A 26,416-nucleotide genomic window follows, 5' to 3' on the forward strand; every position below is an offset into this window, starting at 1 on the left:
GAGACAATTAGGCTGCATTTTTCCTGACAGATATGATAACAGATGGATATTATATCTCCTTTAGGCTAACCAAATATGGGCATCAGTGTGCCATAGCTGTTCTGCTGACGAGAATGAGAGCAAGGGGTGTCGCTGATGATAAAGGTGCATGCTTGTGGCTATATAAGGACTAATCTGGATTTGGAACACGATTAGCAAGGTTATCTCTTCATGCACGACGTAAACCCTTTGCTAAAAACAATGCAGCATTTCATCAAAGCGGATTCAGATTCATTGCATCGTTATTGTACTGTGCATTGTCTTAAATCAACAGTATGTTCAAAATGTAAAACGTGTAATGAGGAGAATAGCATCTCTGTTATCATCAAGTTTTGTGGTCCATAATATTGGTGTACCAGCCAGGAAAGGAAGGAACTTTATTGTCACTTATACAGAGGTAAAAGCAAAACTGTGCAATCAACGGTCCACACATATACAACATACTAGACAATATTGCTTTGTTACTGTCCAGTGTTGTGGCCGTTGTTTGAACAATTTGTATTGTGCAGTAAAATAATTAGACCTCTTAAAGAAATGGCCAGATTTAGTTTATGGCTTGGCTTTCTTTAATGTAATTTAACACTAATGTGCAAATTAGATTTCCAAAATATAGGGGGAGCCCCGGTGCAAAACAAGCAAACAAACAAAAACAGTACCAAAACAAAATAAATTGCCTCCCTCAAAACATGAAATAAATTGTCCTTACTGCTACTTGGGATTTTAGAAATACACATGTACATATGAATAAATATGTATTTCTTGTAATTTCTTATCTCATTTTAAAACAGTGTAGCTGGTTGTCAAATATGACATTTTTTTTCTGTAGTTACAGCATATCTTGAAAAAGCTTACTTTTTTTAATAGTAAATTGTTAAAAAAAAAAATCAGTTTTGCATTTTTCCTTTAACACGCACAAAACTGCTGTTAAGTGGCGTTAAATAGATTAAAATAAACAATAACCTTTTACAGTGGGCTCAACATTCTGAATGGAAGTCTTGGGCCATTTCAGCATCTCTGTCATTGCTTTGACAGTCTTTTTAATCATTTTTTATTTGCCATTAACTGGCTTATACGAGGGCTCTAATTCGACATCTAAATTATCTCAGAAAACTATTCTAGGCTTTTGCACTGATAGGAAATCCTGCACGATGACTGTGTGAGGAGTTAAATGTTTTGAAGGTCGCAGTTTCTCTCATTGATCTTGCAATGTTTGTTAATTACATTGTCACTGATGTTGTGAGAGATAATTAAGCCACTATGTTTATATGCATAATTATGTGCACTGCGCATCAGCCTTTAAACGACAGCGAAGAGAGAGCGAGGAAGAGAGCGAAATGTTTTAATTGTGTGCTGAGTAGAATTGTAGAAGTATAGATGCCCTACTTACAATCAACAAAAAAGGGAGGGAAACAAAATGAAGTGTTTGCATGCAATGTTTAGAGGTAAAGGTATAGGCTCTTGGTGCAAAATGACAGTCATACAAAAAGTACAACAAACAACAAATGAAAACCACAGGTCTTCTTTTCTGAGAAGCCTGTTCAGCAGATCTGTTTAAAGACGAAAGAATGATTTTATAGCTTACATGTAATGTAAGCACATGAACGTTGCTTACAAGTTCAAAACGTAAGCATTATCTGCATGGGTCTGTTTTGGCTCAATTTACACATCTATTCTCGCCAATATTACACAATTACAATTACACAATACAGTGGAACCACAATTCTGTTAGAACAGTCTAACAATGCAGAAACGTACAAAAAGGCTCATACTGTGCTCTTACTATAAATTTTGTTAGATATAAGTTTTGCCGTTAACAGTTATATATAACCCTCTTCTTGTCTTTTTTTTCTTTCTTTCTTTCTTCTTTCATCACCACATAAGTGAGCTATCTATTTATTGTTCCACATGCTTTATTGTTTTCTCTTCCTGTTAGAAATGGTATTTAAACACAGGAAGTGACCAAACTATCAGTAAATGCTGAGCCAAGGAGAATGGATAGTATTAAATACGGTCTGCTTCTTCCTACTTCTTTTTGGACATGTTGAATTGTGCAACTGTAACCATTTGATGCTCCTTAATTTAACTTTTGATTGCCATACTGTGCATGATGAGAAACTATGCTTACATGTTACAGTATTAAAACTTTTCACGCTTGAAGAACTTTCAATGATCTCACTGCATCTGTCATTCAAGTCATTTAAAGCGCCATTTATTGCATCTGCTTGGATTATTAATATTCGCTTACATTTATCTGATATCTTGTATTTGATAATAGTGCTTGTTGAGCATGCAGAAGCTGATGGTGCAGCAGTGGCTAGCTCTAGTGAGCTTTTATAGGCGCAATCAAAGACTCAATATGTAATCCTGAGTGTAATATGAAGCTTAGCCCAGCCCCACCATGTGCTCTTGGCCCACAGCTGCTACATGGGCCTTTTCGCTGTAAGCCTACTCCATTTATGAATTTCTTCATACAGTTTAGCACACACTGACAAGTTCCTATGTTCACCCTCCAGCACGCCATTTGAATCTGTCTTTAGGGTAATAATGTCACTGACTATTCATAATGTAACTCTAGAGTGTCTCTCTCCAATAATGGGCACACTTAAGCTTATGTGCATGTGGCAATGTCACATACACACACACGCACGCACACACACACATACACACCCATCCAGCCTGAGCCTTTGCCCCTTAATACTCTAAAGTGGAATGTTTTGAAGGGCAAAGCTGGTGATGACCGTTTAAAGCAGAGGCAATCGTGATTGGAGGATGAAGAGTTCAAAAGTACCTGGAGAAGAGAAAGGTGCTTGATGAGTCTGGGCCTCACTCGGCGGCATGTAGGCGTCAGGTTTCGAAGGCCCGTCGTCAACATCTTTGTCGTCATGGTAGTTGCCATCCTGAGAGCCCGCTAAGGGCTCCACCTCCTCACCATTGTCCTCCTCGTCGCTGCAGCCTTTGGGTTGCACCATGTACACCCCCACGGGAGGGCCGTCTTCATCTTTGGCGTCTTTAAGTTTGGGCTCCTCCTCGTCGCCGCACTCGAGCGGCAGTGGCTCATCACCGTACTCGCCGTTCACCCACTTCTCGATGGCCTCTCGCCTTTTCTGGTCCTCCTCCAGGCTCTGACTCAGGCTCAGGCTCTCGGGGAAGTTGATGTCGTTGTCATCGTAGTGCGAACTGCCACGCTCGCTGTTTTCAGCTACGCTCTGGTCTCCGTCTGCGTTTTGGGAGCTGCTGTCAAAAACCACCTGGCGGCTCAGCTTGGCACAGATAGCATTGAGTTTTAGGCCACCTTTCCTTTTGGCGGCCATCTTGGGTTTTCCTGAGGTCGTTTCAGTGCATAAACTCCTTTCAGCTGAAGGAGGAGAACAAAAAGAAATGCGTGTCACAGTTAGACGTGCTCCCAGTAGGTGAACCTCACGGTCATAAACGACATCTGATTTCAAATATCACAATGGAAATAACAAACTGACTTTGAATGGTAACTGCTGCTATTAATAAGCCCACCCCCAAAGCACTTAAAAATAAGAGCACAAGACTGAGGCCACAGAGATACTGTACATATCTTTCTAAGCGGCACCTCCACGGGCAGCTCAGGGTGGTGGGAAAAAAACAAAGAGAAAAGAGCAGTGGCAGCTGAAACCACAGCCAGATATGTATCAGCCCCCCACGATACTACAGTACAAGCTGGCTACATAATCCTTCACATGACAGCGCTATAGAGACTGAAATGTTAACTTCAACCTCAAGAGGCTGTGGCACCGCCATTGAGTGGCATTTGTGAAACACTGGATGTGGACTGACCAAAAACAAGAGGCATTTAGATTAGTCATGTTGACTATTAAGATTAGCCTCACTCTACTGTATGGTGGCTACTTTATCATTTTGAGCATTCTCATAACGTTTCTCAGCTAAAGACACACTATGCATTTGCTATGTAATTTATAGCGTAATCTACATTACAACATTGGATATGCATGTATGACATGAAATTTTTTTTCAAAAAAATCATGATCAGATAAATTGCGTGCCTGCTTCAGGATAAAAAAAACATTTTAGAAAATAACATTCAGAAATGATATATTTTACATATGAAGTCGTGCAGAAACATAATAATAATCATAATTAAGCTTGTTTTACATGTGATATGGACATACTGTACAGCCTGCCGTCATTGCTGTCCCCAGTACAGCCTGTGTGAACAATAGAGCATGCTTTGGGGCTGGAATGGGTGGCATTATTTCAACCCAAGTGGGGCTATCTTTATAACATGTCCTCTGATGAGGCAGGAACAGCTGCCTGTGGCATTCCATATCCTGAGCTGCCTTTTTAGGGCAGAAAGTGCACTCAGTTACCTTTCACTTTATTTCCAGAGCCACCAAAGTTCACCTTGCAACGGCATTTTGCAGACTCCAACTCAAGGCCAGATTTTTATCGAGGTTGTAAATAACCAAGGAGTAACACGCCATTCGTGATATTTTTAAAAGTTGTGATCTGTTTTTTTCATTGCGTTTCACGTAAAGCTCTGGCAGCATAGAGCCAGAGATATTTATTCTTGTTGTGTTGACTTTGCATCTCGCCTAACATAATATGCTAAGCTGAGCGACAGACTCACAATTTCAGCGGAGAAGAATGTGTGATATCATAGGTTGCAAAGTTCTATCTTTAAGACTCAATTGACTTTCTATAACAAGTACAAGCCACTTCATTTTCCCTCAGCCATAAAATGCAACACAATCACGGGTGAGCCGTTGCCGGCATTATGTAAATCATGCTGGTGCAACATAAAATCCTGTTTTCATTTTCTTTTGCAAAGAATCATTAGAGGATATGCCATTGGAGGGAGTTTACAAATCACCCCGTCAGCGGACAATGCAAGCTGTGCTCGCCACACATGCTTTCTCATTTACTGTATTTACATTGCAGACTTCCTCTGCGAAACAATGACTTCAGGAATGATGTCGTTTTGAGAGTTGGGGTTGGGGTTATTAACGGCACGTAACACCACCAATATAGTGTTAGACAATTGCAGGCAGGGGTCAAAGGGTCACCTTTATAGGAAACAGCAATTCTGGGGGTGGGGTCGGCTGGGGGGGACGCAAAACCAGCTGGAAAAACTATTGGAAAGTGGAAGACATAAATTTTCAACTTTTTTTTTATTTTTACAACTACCCTCCCAAGGAAGATTGGGGTCATTTGGGTGTTGCAGTGGAGGTCATTTTTTTGTGTTAACTGTGTTCAGTATTTCATGCTTTAAGTACCGATTTCCTTTGCATCACGGCCTCCAGATCCTAGTAGGAAATGACCCCTGCACACTTGTTTCTTTCCATTAGAGACTATTTATGTAGGATTTTCTGTTAACAACAAAGAACGTGAGCAGAACTTACTTAAAAGCCCCCAAGGAGGACCATGTTAAGGTTGGATGGTTTATAGAAGCTGTCTTCACTATTATTTATGCTGAGCTTTCTGTCCACAGCAGCTTTTTTTGCCCTTTGCTTACATTACAGATTGCTATGGTAACACTAAGCTGTTTACTTCAAGTCATTTGTGTGCATGATAGCATACAATGATATCAAATCTAACGGGACCTACATGAAAGAACAACTCTTCCCTGTGGGACTGACTCCCCCACCTCCTCGAGAGTCCAGTAAGTGTTCTGTCTTATTAATGAATATCAGAGAGAAAAACAAGGCTGTCATGCAGATTGGACATATTTACGCTTTGTTTTAGCCTGATGTGATAATTGTCAATGAGCTGACAGCGCAGTCAGCATTGGGGGGGGAAAAAAAATAAAACAGAACATCTGAAACTCATTTTTCCAACTGCTTATGTTACATGTGACATTATTTTACTGGAAAAGCTCAGCGCTACGAAGCATTTATTGTCTTTATAAGGCCAAAACCCGAGGAAAAAGACAATTCTAAATATTCTTAAAATAGCTTTGTGTTTTTTTCAAGCTAAGTCTGAAAGACAGGCAGGTTATTTTCAGGCCCTGTTTCTCCTCAGAGTTTATGCTGCATTGAGCTCTCTTTGGAGGAGACAAACTACTCCCCAAAGGTCTTGTTGTTTTTTTTGATGTAGACACTCTGTTTGTGTGCCAGAATGATATCACGCCCAATCAAGTGGTGTTTCAAATCCTAATAACGCTGTTGGAAGTGCATTATTTGTGTGAACAAGCGCAGACTGCAATCAAGGCGGCTCTAAAGTAAAGGATGTGAGAATTTTAATGACTGCTGTGATGAGCCGGTCACGGCTTTACCTCTGTTTGACTTCAGCCCTGCGCAATCTTTCCATACAATATTTTTGTTTTTTACTTTCCACTTTTTTTCCTGTCAGGGTGAGTCAATCATAAATGGATGTCCTTCCTGACGCAAACCTGGCCGACAATCGGACCCATGCCCACTGCCATGAAAGGCAGAAGTACCATTATTTTCCAAGATATTCAAATTCCTTAATCATTTATTGTATTAAACACTTTTAAGTTATTTTTAAGAGCAATGCAACTGTTCACACATATATATACATACCGATAATCATTACATTAATGTATCGTATTACAAGGGATGAGATTTTGTGGCAGAAAAATACAATTATGTTTCATAACATCAAAGGGCGAATAAATTATAGAGAAACACACTTGACACACACTCAAAATGTCACCTGTCTCAGGATAGACCTTGTTCAACATGTTGCTACTGTTTATTACTTAGGTTATATTTTTTTTTGCCTCCTTAATTATAAATATTAACATAAATTTATTTGCCTTTAAATATTCTTCTTGGTTGCTGCTGCTGTCCCCTGACCGCTGACAAACCCAAATGTTCCCATTGATGGGCCAACAAAACTTCAACCACATTATTCTGAAATTGAAGCATTTTCCAGAAGTGTCAAGTAATCAGCATCACAGTCGAAATTAGTGTGGTGGATGTTGTCTAAGACTCTCTTTAGTGTTATGAACATAGATTTTCACAAAATATTTCACAAAAATTCTGATGCACAAGCAAATAAATAAGCGATATCTGGACTTAATTAATACAAACAGGGTCTGGGAGATAAAGGTGGAAGATTGTTTTACAATATGCAACTGAGATTTGTTCTAGCTTATACAGTACGTATATGACTCTTTAGTGGATGAATGGACCAGTGTATACCTCCTTTACCCTTTGCTGTATTTTCCAAATAAGTGTTGTCCAAATTACAGAGCCCAGCACAGACAGACTGTTTGAAATTGTCCTCCTCCTATGTGACAGAGGGACCACTAGGTCCATCGGTAGAAAGTCACTGATGGACAAGTACACCACACGGACCCCAGCATCTGGACCCCTTTCTCATTTATTACGCAAGAATAACAATAAGCGAGGTCGCCGACCCTGCTGTGAGATTTTGCCACAGTTTCCTAAGAGTCTGTGAAGCCTATGCTGAAAAATTTCCATTTTTCCGCATCCATATTTAATTGAGTTTTGTCCCAGTGGTGCGGAAATGATTTGTTTTTTGCTCTCTGTTCACTTGACTCCTCTTCGGAGTCGCTAACCCTGATTAAGACGTTCCCGTTAATTTCCCAGCGCACACCTTTTTTTTTGTGCATTAATGGTTCTGATCGTCTAATTAAAACTTCTCAGCTCGGCTGCTGATCACCGCTCGTTGTGCCTCTGACCTGAAGTTTTAATTGCCGCATCCGAAGTGATAATAATAATTTTGAGGTTCTGATGATTAAAAACAATGCCATTGCCAACTAGATGATAGATGAAGGTTTGGGGGTGGCCACATCAGAGGTAAGGTTTATGTGAAGTGGGTATTTAGAGAGGAGGCTGTAAAGACGGCTGTGTACTTCCAAGAAGGAAGAAGGGTGGGAAGTGGGAGGGGGAGGTTGGAGGATTACGACCGGTGGTAGAAAGGCTGGCAGAGCATATTGAACTCTGCCAGCCCACCTGAGCCCAAGTATATTCCTGAAGAAACCAGTTTAGTTTGTCTTGGGACACCGTTCCCCACCACAAATGTAAATCTGCTCACTTTGGAGCTCACTTGATAGCCGGTGGTAATACAAGCGTATAAAGGTGCTTCGACTTAGTTTTATGAAAAAAAGACAACATGCATACAATAGTGATGACATAAAAATACTAGCAAGTGTAGCATCACAACAGAAGAAGTGGGATTCTGCTGATGTCTTTCATACTGTACACAAACCAGTGTGATTATAGGAAATGTGAGCATGTGCGCAACAGTGGAAAATTCCATCACCATCAATTTGTAACATTTGTGGAGTTTTTTTAACATGTGGATTTCTAATGGATTTTCGAGCAGCGGGATCAATGCATTGCTGAAAAGCTGGGCACACGATGGCACGCACATACGGTGAGAAATCAACATTTTTGCACACCCTTTCCTCCCTTACACAAAGTCCTCTTTTTTCAATAACCTATCAATATAGCACTTTCTGTCCAGAATGTGACCTTCCACACTGCGTCATCTGTTTGAGAGTGCCGAGCTCAAAGATCCCATCTGGACTATTTGGCATCAGCGCTGTCTATGAGGTTGTTATGATTGTCAAGCCCGAGCACGTGCCGGTCAGGTCACCACAAAACCCAAATAAGACGCTGCGGGGTGAAGGCGGTCACTAAAGTAAGAAACATGCAAAGGACAATTGCTGAAGAAAACAATGTATGTTTCAAGTGCAGGAGGAAGTGGAAACGACATTGAACTTGAGAGTAAAGCTAAGGACAAATACGCCCCGGGGCTTCATCACAAACAGGGTAATTATGGTGTTTTCCAGAGCAGAGGACACGCAGCCTGAAGTGGTTTAAGGGTGAAGACATGAGTGACAAGAACCTTTGTGACAGGCATGCACAGAAACAGCCAACTTTTATTCCGTTTGCTTTGGGTAATTCACAGGACACATGGCTAACTTGTTAATATTGTACATCAAATCTGGACTCACAGATGGACCCACATGATGACTTCACTTGCCAGGGTTTCAATTTCAGGAGTCCTCCAAAAAAAATATGCAATCGGCACACACAGTCCCATGCTTCCACAGAGGGGAAACACGGGAAATGTATTCCTGTGGCTTTGTTATGAAGCTCAGATTCCATGTTCACTTTTGAGACGTTATTTCATAAAGCAAGCGCCTTGCTAAATGAGCATACAACCCCTGTGTGTGTCCCCCCCCCCCCGCGGCTGCGGCACGGCAGCGGGGCATCCTGTGTAGTACAGTGGAGAGAGGGGCTCAGCGGCGCACCTCTCAAGAGCCCTTCAGCTAATATCTGTACAGATTAACTGCTTCACTTGTAGTTTGGTCACGGGGATCTCACTTTGTCTTTGCGGCTTGTTGAGCGCAAAGGAAGGTGTGTGTGTGTGTGTGTGTGTGTGTGTGTGTGTGCTGCAGTTTTACACACTTTCTGCTGCAAAGTAAAGACAATGATCTGCTGACCTAAGAGGTCAGGTGACCTAGACTGGCATGTGTCATAATCATTTAGGGTCATATTTAATTCACCAAATCCAGAGCGACACTGCTAAGGCAAACACATACATACACACACACACACACACGCACGCGCACAAACATGCACACACAAGCACACACAAGCACACACGTCCACACTTACATACATACACAATTCTCAACCCTCGAGGGTAAACTCAGCACATGCTGCTCCATTAGTTATCAATTACGTCTGGAAATCTCCACCTGGCATCACACTCACAACCATGACACCGACACACACAAACACACACATCCTCATCATCCTCATCGCCGTCATGGGCTCTCAACAGGACGTTTAGGGTCTTTTTGTTCGACAACGAGCGTAAGGTTAACCTTGTTTGGAGGCCCTGTCAGGCTAGATAATGTCAATCCATGACACAGAAGCCCTAATGTGAGGCCTAAAAAAACGGGCATTTAGATCTTTAGACATGCCCTCCTTCACAGTATACAGTATGCTAGTAAGTGGCACTGCAAAGAAATGAGCTGTGGCATGCCTTTAATAAGGGTCTTAAGACATTTTGACAGCATATAAGACACTACTCAGGCATAAAATAAATATATAAAGCCCATGCTGCCTAAGCCCCAAAAATGGAGGGTGGGGAGATGGGTGGGGATGACGTACCTTACCCCCCGACTCCAGCCCCCACACCCAGACTAATTGTTTTCCAAGGTTACCTTTAATATATACATACATATATATATTTTAAATGCTTATGTTGTTTGTCTCACTGTTTAAATCAGTCTGGCCGGGGATTTTTGCATCACCATCACCCCTCCTACCAACATCAACCTTTCCTATCTTCTTGAGAGGAGGTGGCAGGAGACCCAAAAAAAAGCATGTATTTCCAGACCGGATGCCTGCACTGACAACATCAATCCCTGGTTGCCTTTAAAATATTTGCTTAGCCTGACATACTTTTTCACCTCTTTAGAACTTAAGATTTAACATGTGCTTCATCTCTCTCTCTCTGTCTTATAACTTATTTTGTATTGCACTGGTGCATAATTAAAATTTGAAAATAGTTTCTTTGTAGGACTGTCACAGGAAGTGATGAGTTTGACTCTTCCTGCTAGTAGGATTTAATAGGTCCCTTGACAGTTACTTCATTTTTGACTGTTACATTTCTTATAAGGAGGATTGGCTTGGCAGTAGGTCTGCATCGATATGATAATGTGTATGCGTGTATGCATGTGCGTTTATGGAAGAGTAACTGTATGCGTCATGCATTGCAACTATGCACATCTAATAAGAGCCAATGCAAGAGCTAAATTACAAAAAAATTGTCCCTACAAAAATATGTCCTTGAACAAAATTGTTATTATTATCATTATAATTATTATAGTTTCATAATGTAGTCAGAAGTGGTGTAAAACAGCAGGTCACATCATTTGCTAAATATTGAAACCCTCTATACAGTGAGTTCACTTACTGTTTAAAAGAGGCAGTTTTCACCTGAAATAGGAACAATGTCGTTTCTGGGAGTTCAATCGAATGAGGAATGTGCCGTGACGCCTTTGGAAGGTGTGATAAAACAATTCTCTCAAAATGGGACAAGGGGAAAAAACAAAATAAAAAAACAAGCAGCGCTGTTTTACAGAAAAAAGACGGATGCCTATTTTGGGTCTCGGTATACAAAAGGAAGTACTGGTAAGTTGACTCAAACAAATAAATTTTCTTTTGATAAAAACCACTGAAACTACTTTAGCATTCTACACCAAACCTACTTTGCTTCCTGCATCTTTATCTTCATGACACTTGTGAGAAGCCACTCACTAAACTGTCACGCACAAACAACTGATGGTTTTCAAACTGCAATATTGATAGCTTAAAATCAAATTTTGCTTGAAAAAGTGACAAACAAACGGGAAATCCTGAGTGGTGAATGCAGTGCGCTCACATGCCGCATGCATCCAGCTGCCCGTTTTACATTTCCGCAACATTAATATTCCTCTTATTATTATTTTAAAGTGAAAACGGATACTCTGTTGAAGTGCAAATCTGATGAATTACAGGAGCAGATTGCTGCAATTAATTATTAAAACCTATTTTATAAATATTCAGGTCTGTCATGCATCTAATAATGAACGCTTTAGAGGAGGTTACTTCCCGTGTGCATCCTAATGTGTCAGAAATATCACTTTTAATCACGTTTGTGTCAGCAAGTGCTTGGTTGAAAACTTAACTGCTTTACTATTGTGCTCATCACAGCCTCTCCCGGTTCTTGCCTTTTTCGCACCGCACGGCACTTCTACTTCTGCTGCTGCTACTAGTGGCCCATCAGAGAAGGTGCTGAACACCTTTCAGCTCCCCCTTCTCTAATTTGAATGGAGAATAATGCATTGGCAGCACTCTACCTTCTGGACACACCTAGTCCCAGTGCTACTGCTGCCATATGCTGTGTTGATACATATTCATAACACTTTCTCCTGTGTTGCTGTGTGATGAGGCTTAAACGAGAGTCTCACAACTTCAAATAAGAAGAAGAGAAAAAAGTAGAGGAAAACGACAGCCCATAGAAAGTTTGACTCCATCAGCTCTTCTTTGCTCAATTCTTCCTTTCTTCTTCTTGATAGGAAGACCTGCGGGGATGACTACAGTTTCCAAAAACTGTGACTGTGCTCCTCCGGTGGATGATGTCATCATCAAATTTGGCCAAAGGGATGGGCGATCCATCCATCATTTCTATACCAATTGTCCTCACTAGTCACGGGGGCATGCTGGAGCCTATCCCAGCCGACTTAAGGACTAGAGGAGGGGTACACCCTGGACTCGTTGCCAGCCAATCACAGGGCACATACAGACAAACAACCATTCACACTCACAATCACACCCATCGACAATTTAGAGCCCCCAATTAACCTAACATGCATGTATTTGTAATGTGGGAGGAACGCAAAGTACCTGAGAAAACTCAAGCACGCACGGGGAGAACATGCAAACTCCACACAGTGATACCCAAACCAAGATTTCAACCAATTTTTACTACATTACACTCATCTGACCTCTGTGTGTATGCCACTGGCCCCGCCTGCCTCCAACCACAGAGACAGAGACTGTGTTACTGACAACAAAGCTCACTCCGTTCATGCCGTTGTTCTATGGAACAAAAGCGCTAAGGTGCTGAAACCAATGCACAGAGTGAAATTTCTTCCTGGCTGTTTGGAGGCGGGAGACAAGAAAAATAGATGGCTGTATTGAAGCCGGCAAAATCATCGAGTTCATTTAAATTTATTGTGTGATTAATGAATTATTTTATCGTCCCAGGCCTCGTGCCCACGAGACAAGGCTGTTTTCTGAACGAGAAATCTGACTTAGTCATGTTTTAATCTTGTGAGATCTTGTGACACCACTACACAAAAGCCATATAATGATACAGTTTTGACTTTATCCAAGTGTTGATACAACATTCCAAACAAAAATATAAACATTTTACTGATTAAACTGCCATTTTAAGCACAAATGGTAACAATAAACTAAATAAGCGTAGTTAGTCGATGGAGGGAAGAAATTGTGTGCTAGTGTAAAATCAAATGACAATGTGCAATGCACCTAAGCACTGTATGTAAAGGTTGCATTCTGCAGCAACACGCACACATACACACACGGACACACACGCGCCGCAGAGCTCTCCAAGATTAACACTGTCAGAGCTACAACGATACCCCATCATTATCTGCACACAGGGCCTCCTTTGTGTGTTCACTCGCCTCTCTGTCCTCTCCACAACTTCTCGGTGGAGGTAGTAATTACTAAAGTTAACATTTCTTCACGCAAAGATCCACTTTCCCATTGTTTATTCTTTTTTGGTCTTTTTCCGAATGGTGGCACAGCTGAACGTACTGGCAAACGAAGGCAGCACCTGTGAGTGTGACAGGGTATCAGTGCTATGTCATTGTATCATTATGAGATTACTTGGTGGCCAGCTGGTGTGCTATCCCATATCCTGATCAGTCCTCTAAATGGACAAGAGCAGCGCGAACCTTGATGTGCCACTGCACTATTTGTTGTACTGTACAATGATGCTTTACCAGGCTGGGATCACAGCCACGCTCCCTCCTGCAAGGCCTTTTTCCATTACCGACAACGCTGCTACTCGTTGCCTTTCTTCTTCCTCTCCCATCGGAACTTTGGTGTTATTAAAGGTGATCGCTTGCTAAGATGCATTTTCTCAAACGTCGTCTTACACCAGCCATTTCCCTGGTCGCTCTTGGGTAAACGTCACTCATAAAAAAGCTGGGAAGATTTGATGGTGAGATCAAAAAGGGAGGAAGGACAGCAAGGAGAGCAGGGAGCTGGGGGGAGAAAAAGACGAAGACTATCCTCCTCCCCCATCCAACAACAAGTGCTGAGGGTAATATCTCCAAGCAGGGACTGTGTTTTCAAACGCAAATACAACAAACTGCCATGAGACATCAAAATAGGTGATTTTGACTTCAGAGGCTCTTTAGATGCTTAAGGAGATGTCAGAGTCGGGCCTTTGGGACAGAACAGTGAGAACAGAAGGTGCCAGAAGGCAGTTAGCAACCGATACAGGAACCCTTCCAGAAGCAAAGAAAGTCTCCTCCCAACCTGCCAACTGGAGCCAGATCAGTTAAGGTTTACACTAGGGATGTACTGTAAATCTCTTTGTGATAGACGATTCGAATCGAATCTAGATACACAGGTTACGATACAATTCAAAAACGCTAAATAATAAAAAACACAACGATTCGATACGATTCGATGCAGTTTAGAATCCATACGATTCAATTCGATTGTACGGTTAATGTTTGTTGATGTAGATATTACTCTTAAATTATAAAATAAAGATGCCAATATTATGAAATTGGCATTCTTACAGTATTTTCAAAGGTGTGAAAGAGCACATCATATCCCCAGGCACGCTGTAAGGCACTGTCAAAAATAAAGTCAACAGAACATGTCAAACGTATTTATTGCAGACCAAAAAAAGACGTGCTGAATGAACATTGTTTTGTTTGATGAGATCAACATTTTACATTCTATATCTTATATCAATATTTTTATACCTGTTACATTTGGACCATTTAAGTTTTAACATGTCTTAATGTTGCTAGAAATGGAAGTGGAGCCACCAAACTAAGTTTCGTTGTAGACTGTAAACAATGACAATAAACATCCATATATCTATCTATACAAAATATAACGACGAAAAAACAGAAGTCTTAACCTTAAATACCGTCAATAATACAAAATACTGCAAGACCCCTTAACTAATGACACATCTTTTCAAAAGTGGCAAAAATTTGTCCAAACACAGATAAGTAAATAGAACTATTTGTCACATGGTTGCAATGAAAATGTTGTGCTATCTTGGAAAAGTAAATAATCCCATACTCAAAATGTCATAACAAGTTAACTAAGCATAGTGTTTTCAACACTCCAGGTAGGTAAAGGTAGGTAAAGGTGCAACATTTCAAAGTTAACCAGTTACAAAGCAAAAAAGTTACCATACTCGCCTCTGTTGGTCTGGCTGGTCAAGTTCTTGTAAAATCCAAACACGTTCCAAACTTCTTTTTTTTTTTGGTGATGTGTTGAAAATCTTTCGCGGTGAGTAGCTAGCGCGCCTGCTACTATTTACATACAGTACATTCTCGTCTTCAATCATGATAAGCTATGGAGCATGCGCGACAATCCTTTTGCCGGCAGCCCAGGCTCTCGCATTGTTTAAAAGACACTCTGTCAACCATTTACTTCTTTCGCAATACCCGTGCATGACTCCACAATCGATTCATCTCAAGATTTACGCCTGATTCTCATCGATACAGGAGACTACTTCCAGCGCAGCCGAATCGTTCGCTTGTCAAACCGGATATCTGGTCCCATCGGTTTATTGTTCACAACCCTCGTTTGTATCCACGTAAACTGCCTGGCCTGAGACACGGTCTGCCTGTATATGAACCCCCCAACCCCCACTTTTTTTTGATTTGTGAGTGTGTTGCTGTTGGTCTGACTTGAAAAAGCAAAAAGTTGTTCAAAAAGTTACAAAAAAATGAAGTGAGCCAGTTCTATTCTGGTTCTCACTTACACTTTGCTATACTCTTCCAATTTCTTTGAATGGTATCACTTCAAGCATTAAAGCAAATTTTCAGATTTTGCGGATAGTAGCGAGATGTTACAGTATATTTATATTAGATGAGGTACGAGTTATCTTTAATAACTGGCGGGAGGAACTGCATTTATTATACAATGTACGAAGATCCAGATTGGGGCTTGTGTGTGTGCAAACACAGCATGCTCAAGTCTACCACTTTCGACCTTGTAAAGGAAGTGTACATTGCTGGGGCACACACTAAATTTGGACTTTAGACAAGCGTGCCAGAGTGTGGTAAGGATTGCATAGTGTGAGTGGTGTGAAAAGGTGTTTGTAGCATTCATGCAGCATTGTACACTGTTACTGGCATGATGTCATGCTATTTATGTAACTGGCATACAGGTTGTCGTCATCTCGCCTACACAACTCACAGCAGAAACGCAAGTCAAATCAGGGTGATTTTTATGGTGGAAAATCAACAACTTGGTCGAGATGTGGCTTGAGATGCTTCCACCACAGTGTAAATCACCGACCTGAGCACTCTCGTCAGCTGAAAAGAGACAGCCATTAAAGTTTATCAGCTCTTCTCTGCCCACTATGTATTGAACATTTGGGATAATGACAAAACGTCCAAACATCATACAGGTGGAGAGGAATAAAACCTGTTCAAAGACAACAACTGTTTTTGCAATTCCAGATAAGTTTCAGTGGGTACCATATACGTCACTTAAATCCGAGAGGCGTTTTGGTATTTCGAGACCTGACTTGCGCTGGGACACACTCATTCTCAAGGCGTTAGGTTGACTCTGAATAGCCTGAAGGAGATTAGGCTGGCTCATATTCAAATGGCCATTTCTTCTAAAACCCACTACACGAGTGGGCTGAGCAGATCAGTAGAGCCACCCGGTGAGGCAGCAGTCAGAGGAGATTGTGCCCTGTGTAAAGCAGCTTAAAGGAAGGAAAAAGAGACGGAGAGGCTGAGGTAAAAAACCAACAAGCATTGGCTCTGCGATACGAGTTCAGTTAGCTGGAGAGTTAGCGCATGAGTTATGGTGAGCAAAAGGCTGAGGGACGCTGTATTTATGAGGGGACTGAGTGAGTGTTAAATCCCCAGTAAGATATAAAGTTGTCCCTAAGCGAACATTTCACTCAGTCACTCAAAGGTGGCTCAACAAAATGAAGCCGATTTCTCTTTCCACAGGAAGCCCTCTTCCGTATTCCCCAAATTTGTTTTCTTGCCTAAAAAATGCCATAGATCACATACAAGTGAATTGAATTCCAACATTTTAATAGAGGTTGATACCCTTGTGAATAATATCCTGGGAACTCAGGAGCCAAGAAAGAAAAAAAAGGGGAATGAATCAAAAATTGCAGATAGAGACTTACTGAGCGATTTCAAGCTAAGTGGGGCAGCCGAAACACTTGTGCACTTGTTGCAGTGCAAGAGGTCATCAAAGAAAAGTTTTCCACTCTGGTTTAAACCAGAAAAAGTGTTTTTTAATTTTATTATTTGAAGTTAGCGATCTAAATGATTTGATTTCACTATATATGTGTCACCAATATAGCAGTATTTTCCCTAAATAATTATTTTCCAAGCAATAAACTTGCACATGGAGTTGAAAAACCAGAAAAGGCACATGGCCAACGAAAAAGGAAGAACTTCACTTTACACTTTATGCACATCTCAACTCAAGTGAACCCTCCCGTGCAGCCCTGGCAGTAGTAATAACAATTATTACTTAAAAAGGCTATATTTTTGCATTAACTTAAAAGGCTATATCTTTTTTTCCCTTTTTTCTTCCTCCATCCTGTGCAGCCTCACTTACCCTAAGTATCTTCATAAATCACCAGTTACTGTTAACATGTACTCCACAATTCAGTCATCAATCTCCTACCAGGTCAGAGTGAAAACAGAGGGGGAAATGTCTGCTTAGTACAATGTCTCTCTGGTGAGAGCAGCTACCACCACCCACTACTCAAACACACACACGTACACACAAAAAGTTAAATAACAAACACACGCGCTGGCGCACAGCAACCAGCGCGGTCCTGGGGGACGCGGGAGGGGTTTCAGGATCGTCATGGTAACACAGGCCAAAATTAATGCTGACTTCACCTCTCACTCAGGGAATTGCTTTCTTACCTGTGTATTTTTTTTTTTTTATTCAAGCAAGCAAAAAGTTAGAATTCACTAACTTTGCTACTCATCTTGACTTTCAAGGATTACACTGTGGCAGCAGGCCGAGGCAGATACCCACAGGGCCGCATGTAAATCTGTGTTTACGCTCACAGACACTGTGTTTATTTAACCAAAAGAAAATATAATTGTACACGAGGAGGATTCTCTCCCCTCTCCAAGCGGCGTCTTTGCAAGGGGGAGAAAAGGACTCTTGAGCCCCAGACAGTGTTTACATCAGCAGAGTGGAAAATCCCTCAGATGACAAACCTCTCCATCACAACATCTGTGTCTGAACTGCCAAATCAATCTCCACACTGCAAATTATTTCAATGTCGGATCCGCAAAAAACATCTGCACTTGACATTAGAGCAGTGGGACTTAAGGTGCTTTTGAATCATTTCCATTTTTAGCTTGTGTAACGGTGCACTTTGACCATGTATTGGTGTAGCCTTTAATCACTGCCACTTGAATAGGGGCTTTATAAAATATCAAATGCATTTGCAATAAACTTAAATAATATATAATTAGTGGTGGACAGAGTATAGTAATCCTTTACTTGAGCAGAAAACCAACATGCAAAAGAATATATTTTAAGTAAAAGTCACTTCCTACTAAAGGACTAAAGGTAAGCAATAAAAGTAACTAAAAGTGCTGAGTATGCAGAATTATATTTAACAACAGGCTTGTTGATTGTTATTCATTTGTAACGCATCGTCTTTCAAGTTTGTGAAACAGAGTTTAAATGATAAATTAAAACAGACATATAATGAATTACATTTAGATAACAAAGCAACGTTAAACCTCTCACAAATAAATGAATGTACAAAATATTTAACTGACATTTTTTAACCAGTGAATTAAACAAAAGAATAGTGGAATAATTAAAAAAAAAAAAGTTGCTTTTGAGTTGGCTCACTTTTCAGTTGTGGGAAGTTTGAAAAGTGAACCAAAAGTCAGAAAGTAAACTTTTAAGAAAGTGTGAAATTAAGACACCAGGAATTTCAGTTAAACTCGTGTCTACATAGTGCGTTATCATCATCATAAGGGCAAATACAAATAACAAGCTAAATATCTACACCTGTTCTTTCCCTTCCCTCATACACTCTTTGACACCACCCACAACATCGCCAGCTGCAACTAGTAGCACACCAGTTCACCTCCAGCTAGCACTGTGCGTCTGTGAGGGGAGGGTATGGGGGATGAGGAGCGAGGATTGGGGGGGTGGGTTGTAGTTGTGTGAGAGTCTTACCTGGCAGCAGACCGCCCTCCACGCTCTGCCTCACCTCTCCCTCCTGCCCTGGAAGGATTCTTTCCACAAAGCAAGGCATTTTCTCCTCAACTGCTCAAAGCCGGGACTCTGCTCTCTCTCTCTCCTGCCCTCCCTCCCTCTCTACTTCACACTCTTCTCCTTTTTCCCCACTCCTCATCCTCCTCCTCCTCTCTCACTGTCTATCTCCACTCCCTCTTCCTCCTCCTCTTCCTTCTCCTGTGAGCACAGATGTCGAGGCTGTGCAAGTTTACCCACTTTACCAGTAGGGGTCCTTCATCGCCCTTCTCCACCCCACAGCCACATGAGGAACAACACACACTTAATACATAAAACACACACACACACACGCACACAGGAAGAGACAGCCACTTAACGGGCGCCCTCCTGTCATTGCTACAATGAAAACCCTGTGTTGAGCAGCACGGCTGTGAGCTTTGTGTTTGTGTGTGTGTGTGTGTGTGTGTGTGTGTGTGTGTGTGTGAGAGAGACAGGTGTAAAGAGGGTGGTGTGCACAGGGAGATGGCCCCCGGCCCTTTCCAGTCCTGTTGGACCAGGCTTTGTCCTGGCTCCTGGTCCCTGAAGTGTGTGGTACTTTACTCTCTCGAACACACACACACACACACACACACACACACCTAGTCTAATGGGGTGAAAGAAGTTCGTCCTGGCATTTTTTTCTGTGGACCATTCAAAGAAAAATGTCAACACCATAAATGTGCAATGTCAAGTTTCGAGCCACGCTGAGATAGAAAGACAAGTCACAAACAAGCAACCACACACACACACACACACACACACACACATACTGAGGCTGTGTTACAGTGCAACAGCAGCTGCTTTCAGGACACATACACAACACACGCTATCAACTGTTTTGTGCTGCTGTTAACAGTGATAACACGTGCTTTGTGCCTTGTGTGTGTGTGTGTGCGTGTGCATAAGCACACAAACACACAGCCCATGTCTGCTGGCTCTCGTATTTCAGCCTCCTTGGTCTATCAGTTTGAGGTTTTTTTTTTATTATTTAAAAAAAGGCCGTGCTCATTGACACTGGCATGTTAGATTTGAAGGCTCTCAGCTAGTCTGCGGTGGGGAATTTCTAGTTTCTCTCCTACTTGAGGGTCACTTTTCACATTGCAATATCAGTACTGAAGCACATGAGCTGGCCTGGTGAGGAGCGTCATCTCTTGTGTTTGTCTTTGAATAAGGGCACAATCCCCCAGGGATAATAAGTTAGAATGTGACTGTCAAAAGTCTAAACAGGCCTGTGTTTGTCTTCCTTGTGCTGCATCTTGTTAACGCCAAATTTAACGTGTTTGCTTTAAAAACATCACGCAGGGGAAGGAACAAAATGATTGTTTAAGATTCAGCAAAGGAGTGTGATGTCTCATTAGCAGCAGAATGGCAGAGGGCATTTGTCAGATTCTGGTTTGGAGATAAGAAAGGACTGAGGTTATCTGCTTGTTTTTTTTTTTTAAATCAAATATTGCTCAACTTTTAAGATGGTTTATAAAGTGGAAAGAGCTGATGGCATCATGTTGCCATGCCATTAAAATATCAGAACTATAATTATCAGGTCAAAGTTTGTGTGAGGACTTGCTTTTCTATTTATTGCTGCCTGGAACAGGATAAGGTTATCTGCAGCCAAGACGTGATATCCTGGATTTGCTATCATTTGAACAGAGGGTGGATCACCTTTACTTGAATCAAACAAAGCCCTCTAATGACACAAAAATTGCGGGCATGAGTTGACAGACGAGGCTCAACGCCCTGTCAGACAACTTTCAAAACAGTGACAAAGTGTAATAAGGCAAAAAAGGATGTTAAAAGAGCAGGACACGGATCTTGAATAACGTGTACATACTTGCGGCCACGATAAGAAAGCTCTCTTGTCGCCGTCTACAAATCTCTCTTTGGCACAGTAAAATCAAACACATATTTAGCCACAACAGAGAAAATTATTTGTATTTAGAGAAAATAATGCGCTCTATCTTGTCTGCCTTGCTGGAAGTAGAACACAGAAGCTGTATTAGGTGATGGAGGAGCAGCACAAGGACAAGTAAAACATACCTTAAATAGACTACAAATGAAGTCACTTAACATCCACTCTCCTCCCTCGCCACTCTCTGACTCTGTGAGTCTTCAACAAAAAAAGCCTGTGTTTGACTATCTCGCACTCAGGTTCATGCTTGCCTTTTGCTTTTTTTCCCTTATAAACAGCCACCCCGCCTGTCACGGCGCAGGAATGGGCGCATTCCCCTTAAATGGCTCCTTTTGACAACTGATCTGTAAATAAAGCTGGCTCTTCAACTTCCCGCTGTCTGTCACTGCCTCACTTTCTCTTTGCCCCTTCTCAAAAAACCCTCTACACTCGAGACATGAAGGTCTCCCTGTGACCCACCCCCTGTGCACACACACACATACACACGCACAAACACACGCATTTACCCCCTACATCACCCCCTCCCCAGCTCCATTCCCCATGCCTCTATAAAAACACAAATATGCTATAACTCAGCCCGTGCTGCCACATAGCCTCCATCTTGCCCTGTACAGGGGAGGAGGAGGCCTTTCGGGAAGGTCACCAACAAATGGTTTTCCGATTCACTGCCCCTGAAATAATTTTGTGTATTAAAACCTGAATCTGCACTTTCTGGCCTGAAAGCTTTTCTAATTATTGTGGTGTCCTTGGGACAGACACAGATCCTTCACACGCCGGGGGAAACAAGCTATAGAGTAAGCACTAGAGCCTCAAACACCCCCTCCCTCCCTCTCTGCGTCTATCCCTCCATCTCCCTGCTTTACAGCCGACCCCCTCCCTCACCAATCTGTTTTCAAAGCGTGTCTGTCCTTTATTAAATTGTTTTCTTTTCCACATTATCAGTTGCCATGGAGACCCCATCTCTCAGATTATTTGAATTTCATTATATCTATTGATTTGGGAGCATTTCATCTTTTTTATTGTTTTTCTGTCAATTTTCGAAACGAATAACCATCTAATTTGCGTCAGCGCTGATTATGTTCGTCCCTCAATAGAGGTCGGCAGCTGCGCCGGGGAAACAAATCAATAGAAAAACATCATAAAACTCGAAAGTACAATCAACCGGGATATGGGTGACATTCTGTGGTTGCTGAAACGAAGTCATCAAAAAATATATACTTTTTTTTTTCTCTCCCGGTGCCTCTGCATGTGCATGTGTGTGTGTGGGGTGGGGTGGGGTGGGGGGAGGGGGGTTAGTGAAGAGGACACATATGTGCCTGGGCAGATATATTACTATATCACACTAGGGAAAATTTCCATACTGATAGCAGCCCTCCCTGCCAGACTAAAACAAAAAAAAAATGCTTACTGTATGTAAATAATTTATGCAATTTTAGCATTTATATATAAATTTTTTAATAAGCTGCTTGGAGCAAAGTGGCCATTAACAAAACACACATCTGTCCAATGGGCTAAGCCCAGCAGATCAATTGCGCTTTTTATGACATGATAAAATGCTTTTAAAGCAATTTACGCAAATATGGAAAAAATGACTTCATGTGCTTCATTTATTAATAAGAATGTGGCTGAGAAAAAAAAGAAAAAGTCTTACAATAGCAAGACAGGAGCGATCACCCCGGTCCTAACTGGAACGGACTTGCTGCCCTCTCCACAAGGACATAAAGTTTCATTACTGATGCACGCAGTCAAAGGCAATTTAGCAAACACAGTGTGCAAAACAAAACATCAGCATATTGCAAGTGTTCTTGTATTAAGCGGACCTTGCATGTTGTTTTCCAATTTTTATTCATTTTTGTGGGGCAGGGTGTTGGGTGATGGATTTTGTTCCTCCTCCTGGCCAGTGTCACCCTGACCCAAAGCTAAGGGGAGGAGGAGGAGGATGAGGAGGAGGAGGAGTAGGCCTCTGTGACAGCAATGTGCGCTTCCTGGCCACCAAAGCCCAACATTACCATGTGCCAGACATTGGGGCCTGACCAAGCGGTACACAGGCCCATGGAAGATTTCGCTTGATCCGATCATTCAGCATCTTGGTGCAGGCACAAACATTATGCACACTAGTATTGATGGGCCAGAGGGAGGAGGGTGATGGTGGTTGGGTCAGGCAGGGCCATTTGGAGGCTAATCTTGTTTCAAAGCATCCTCTCTTCATGTGCCAACAATGTGCTGCAGCAGCCCCACCAAACACTGCTGCTGAAGGCCCCATGTTCACAACACATGTCAACATTTGACAAAGCATTACTCCACCAACACCCACACCACCCCTCCCCAACAATATTCTCCAGCGCAGGCCTTTGAAATGAATGTGCTAACAAATGAGCTTTTTATGTTTATTTGTGCGTGGGTGTGTCAGACGGGAGCGGAAGGCATATCTTCTTTTATAAGGCAACGGTTCTCAACTGACGAGCATGAAAGAGGAAGAGCGAGGAGAAAGGATGTTTTCGGAAGTTGCGATTCTTCTGTGTCGGCTGTCGGTGTGCAAAACATCCCAGCAACACGGGCGACAGGATAAACACTATTTTAATGGAACCACTATGAATCGTCAGACAGTAATTACAGACTTGTCCCGGCACCGACAAAAGAGTGCAGTCTTTGGCACTGCAGGTGTGCCACACCGCTTGTCAGTGCCTCTCCCAAACAGATACATATCAATATTAGACCTTAGTGACAAGAGTGAAATGAACAGTAACAAGCATGTGTTAATAATGCGAGGGTTCTTATGTGGACAGACAGTGTTATCATGTGCAGTCAAACGTAGCAGGGGGGCAGGGGTAGAAGTTGGATTGGGTCTGTGAATTCTTGCTTTTTGCTACCCTTGCAGTTTGGGGTTCCCTCTCCTCGATGCGACAAAAATAACATGCTTGTGTCCCAATAAAAACATTCCCACACGTTTGCGGCTGGTTGTCTCTGACAACTCCGCCCTGGCACAATGTTTAAGAAACTCAATGTGATGACAGCTATGCTCACCAAAGCGGTTTACTCATCCGTTTGGTGATGACATTTATTGTCATGTCAGAAAGGAGGAGGACTCTTGCGTGGAAGAAGAGGGAGACACAAACTTTCTCCTCATCCGGTCAGGCACAGTAAAATGTCGATGTCCGAGCGTCTAAAAAGCACAATTACAGAGGGCCTCGACTGAATAATTTAAAGAGCATAATTATTGACCTCTATCTGAATTCTTCTGAAAGCTACATTAAGATATAGAAAAGCACTGGAGGTGGAAGTGGAACTGTGCGGAAGTGAGTCTCCCCAGGCCTCCCTAATGCACTCTCCTGCTGTACTCTGACTTCCTGTGGACCCCTAATGTGCCCACTGCTCGCTGGCCTGATGAAGACTGCAGTTAATGAGGCCCCTGTTTCTGAGATGAAGAATCGCTGAAACCATCAACATGCATTACTATCAAGCCAAGAGCCCCCCCACAACCATGCGTTTCTATACACACAATGCCAACATGACTGTCTCCAACGCAAACACTACACCACCTCTGCTGACTTTTTAGTACCACCATGGCTTTTGATAGGCTGTACTAGACTGAGGAGGAGGGGTTTCATGAGAAGGGATCTTTTTTGTGGGGGTGTGTGAGGGTTAACTGTCCCTCGGGGGGCTATCAGTGAACTGGACAGCCGTCACTGCTGGTGTCCACGCTTCTTCATTGACAGCCCGGCCCTGACAGATTAACAGCCAGTCAAGAGGAATCCATGGCCCAGGACACAATTAAAATAATCACTTTTCTCAAATTTGCGTGTATGTGTGTGTACCATAAAGTACCATCACAACGTGTGCATGTGTGTGTGTAGGAGCACCCCCCCGCAGTGCTCCTACACACGGTGGGAGCTGGCGGCAGGCTTGGGGGAGGATATAGCGAGATGAGGCCTTTTTAATTAAAAGAAAATATTTGTGTTTGCATACTATTGTGGTTGGATCTTGGGACAAATCTGAGAAAACTAGTCATCTAATAGTTTGATTTTGCTAATTTCACATCCTAGTTACCTACATATTACATATGCATTTTTAATACTTCAATTAGAGTGCATATTTTGTCAAATACTTTACACATTGAGGATGCTTGAGAAAAAATATAAAATACCTTATTTTCCTATGATGAACAATTTGAGAAGTTATTAAATCAATAGAGGATTATTGCGGTCTCTATTGTATTTCAACCAGGAAGGATAGCGGGCACTGAAATAATTAGGCGACAATCTGCAACATCCTGAATGCCAAGGACAGGTGGATTAAAGTATTAAAACAATCGCATTTCAGTCTTGAAATAGTCCTGTGCTCGACTCAGCAGCGTGTGTATCCGTTCAAGTTCAGCCGGCAGCTCCATAACGCCACGGGAGAGGGATAGAGGGAAAAAAAGCCCAATCCCATTAGCTACGTACATGCATCTCAGCAGACCTGCTGGAAACGTGAGCAAATCTCAGTGATGATTATCCCCTCCCCAAGCTTTCACGTGAGAATACCCTTCTCTGAAAGTGTGTGCACTAATTCCGGTTTAAAACCCCAAATTTTGGTTTACTGTCATGAAATTGGAGGCCCAAGCAGACTTTCAATATGACAAAAGACATGCCAGTCGTAAGGTTTGGTTCATTGATGGTAATTGAGAGTAACATTCCAATTCTCCCAGGATCAATCGTTTTTTATTTTCATTCCTCATTTCGATGCTCACTTCGCCGACCGGAAGAAATAGCCGCAAACACCAACAAAGAAGAAGGTGATGAGCACCACCTGAGAAAGAAGAAGCTAAAAAGTTTGGCTTAACTTCATAAAAGACAGCGGCTCAGTGTAAAATTTGCAACACAATGAAATCATGCAGCGGAGGGTGCATGACCACCATGATCAATGTTCACACATTCATGGTGTAGAAAGAAGAGTACGAGTAAGTCGGACTTCCTCTAAGCAGTCAGAATCATGGAAGTCAAACAATAAATGGCGTCTGTCTCATGCCAAAGTAACAAAGGGTTTCAGGATGCTAGCTGATGTGGGAGGACAGGAGATACAGCTAAGGCTGGGCGAGTTTATTCATTTGCACAGTGCGTCTCTGTTAGCAAGTCAAGGGACCTTCTTAACCCACACAACACACTTTTGGCTCTCAAAGTAATAGTGCTTTGGGTTATATCCTGTTTAACTGTGTTAACAAAATTAGGGTGTCATAAAAATAGCTTACACCAACATTGAGGCAGAAAAAAAAGTATACTACTTTTCAAAAGTAAACATCTTTTGAGAAAGTGTACTCCTGTAAAAAGAAACTTTATAACATGTATATTCATGTTGAATGCTTTGATGTTTATATACTAGTTTAAAATAGAAATTCTGTAAGAAATTCTGTATATTATGTAAGAAATTCAGAGTAAAGTCAAAAAAAGTTCATATCAATAAACAATTCATGGAA

At 41.9% G+C, this 26,416-nt stretch overlaps 1 protein-coding gene across 5 annotated transcripts in view; it reads right to left on the reverse strand.

The window, feature by feature from the left end:
* Window positions 1-26,416, reverse strand: part of casz1 (castor zinc finger 1) — an 84,887-nt gene that overhangs the window by 37,377 nt on the left and 21,094 nt on the right. For 3 of the 5 annotated variants that reach the window (XM_054796652.1, XM_054796629.1, XM_054796621.1), the window contains exons 1-2: window positions 19,002-21,400; window positions 2,828-3,394 (exon numbers count right to left, since the gene is read on the reverse strand). In XM_054796652.1, coding sequence (XP_054652627.1) covers window positions 2,828-3,394; window positions 19,002-19,080 — 646 coding nt within the window. In that variant the 5' untranslated portion in view covers window positions 19,081-21,400. Of the gene's footprint in view, window positions 1-2,827; window positions 3,395-19,001; window positions 21,402-26,416 lie in introns of those variants that run through there. The other 2 variants (XM_054796643.1, XM_054796635.1) reach the window with 2 other exon arrangements.

This window comes from Dunckerocampus dactyliophorus, chromosome 1 (assembly GCF_027744805.1).
Source record: "Dunckerocampus dactyliophorus isolate RoL2022-P2 chromosome 1, RoL_Ddac_1.1, whole genome shotgun sequence".
NCBI lineage: Eukaryota > Metazoa > Chordata > Actinopteri > Syngnathiformes > Syngnathidae > Dunckerocampus > Dunckerocampus dactyliophorus.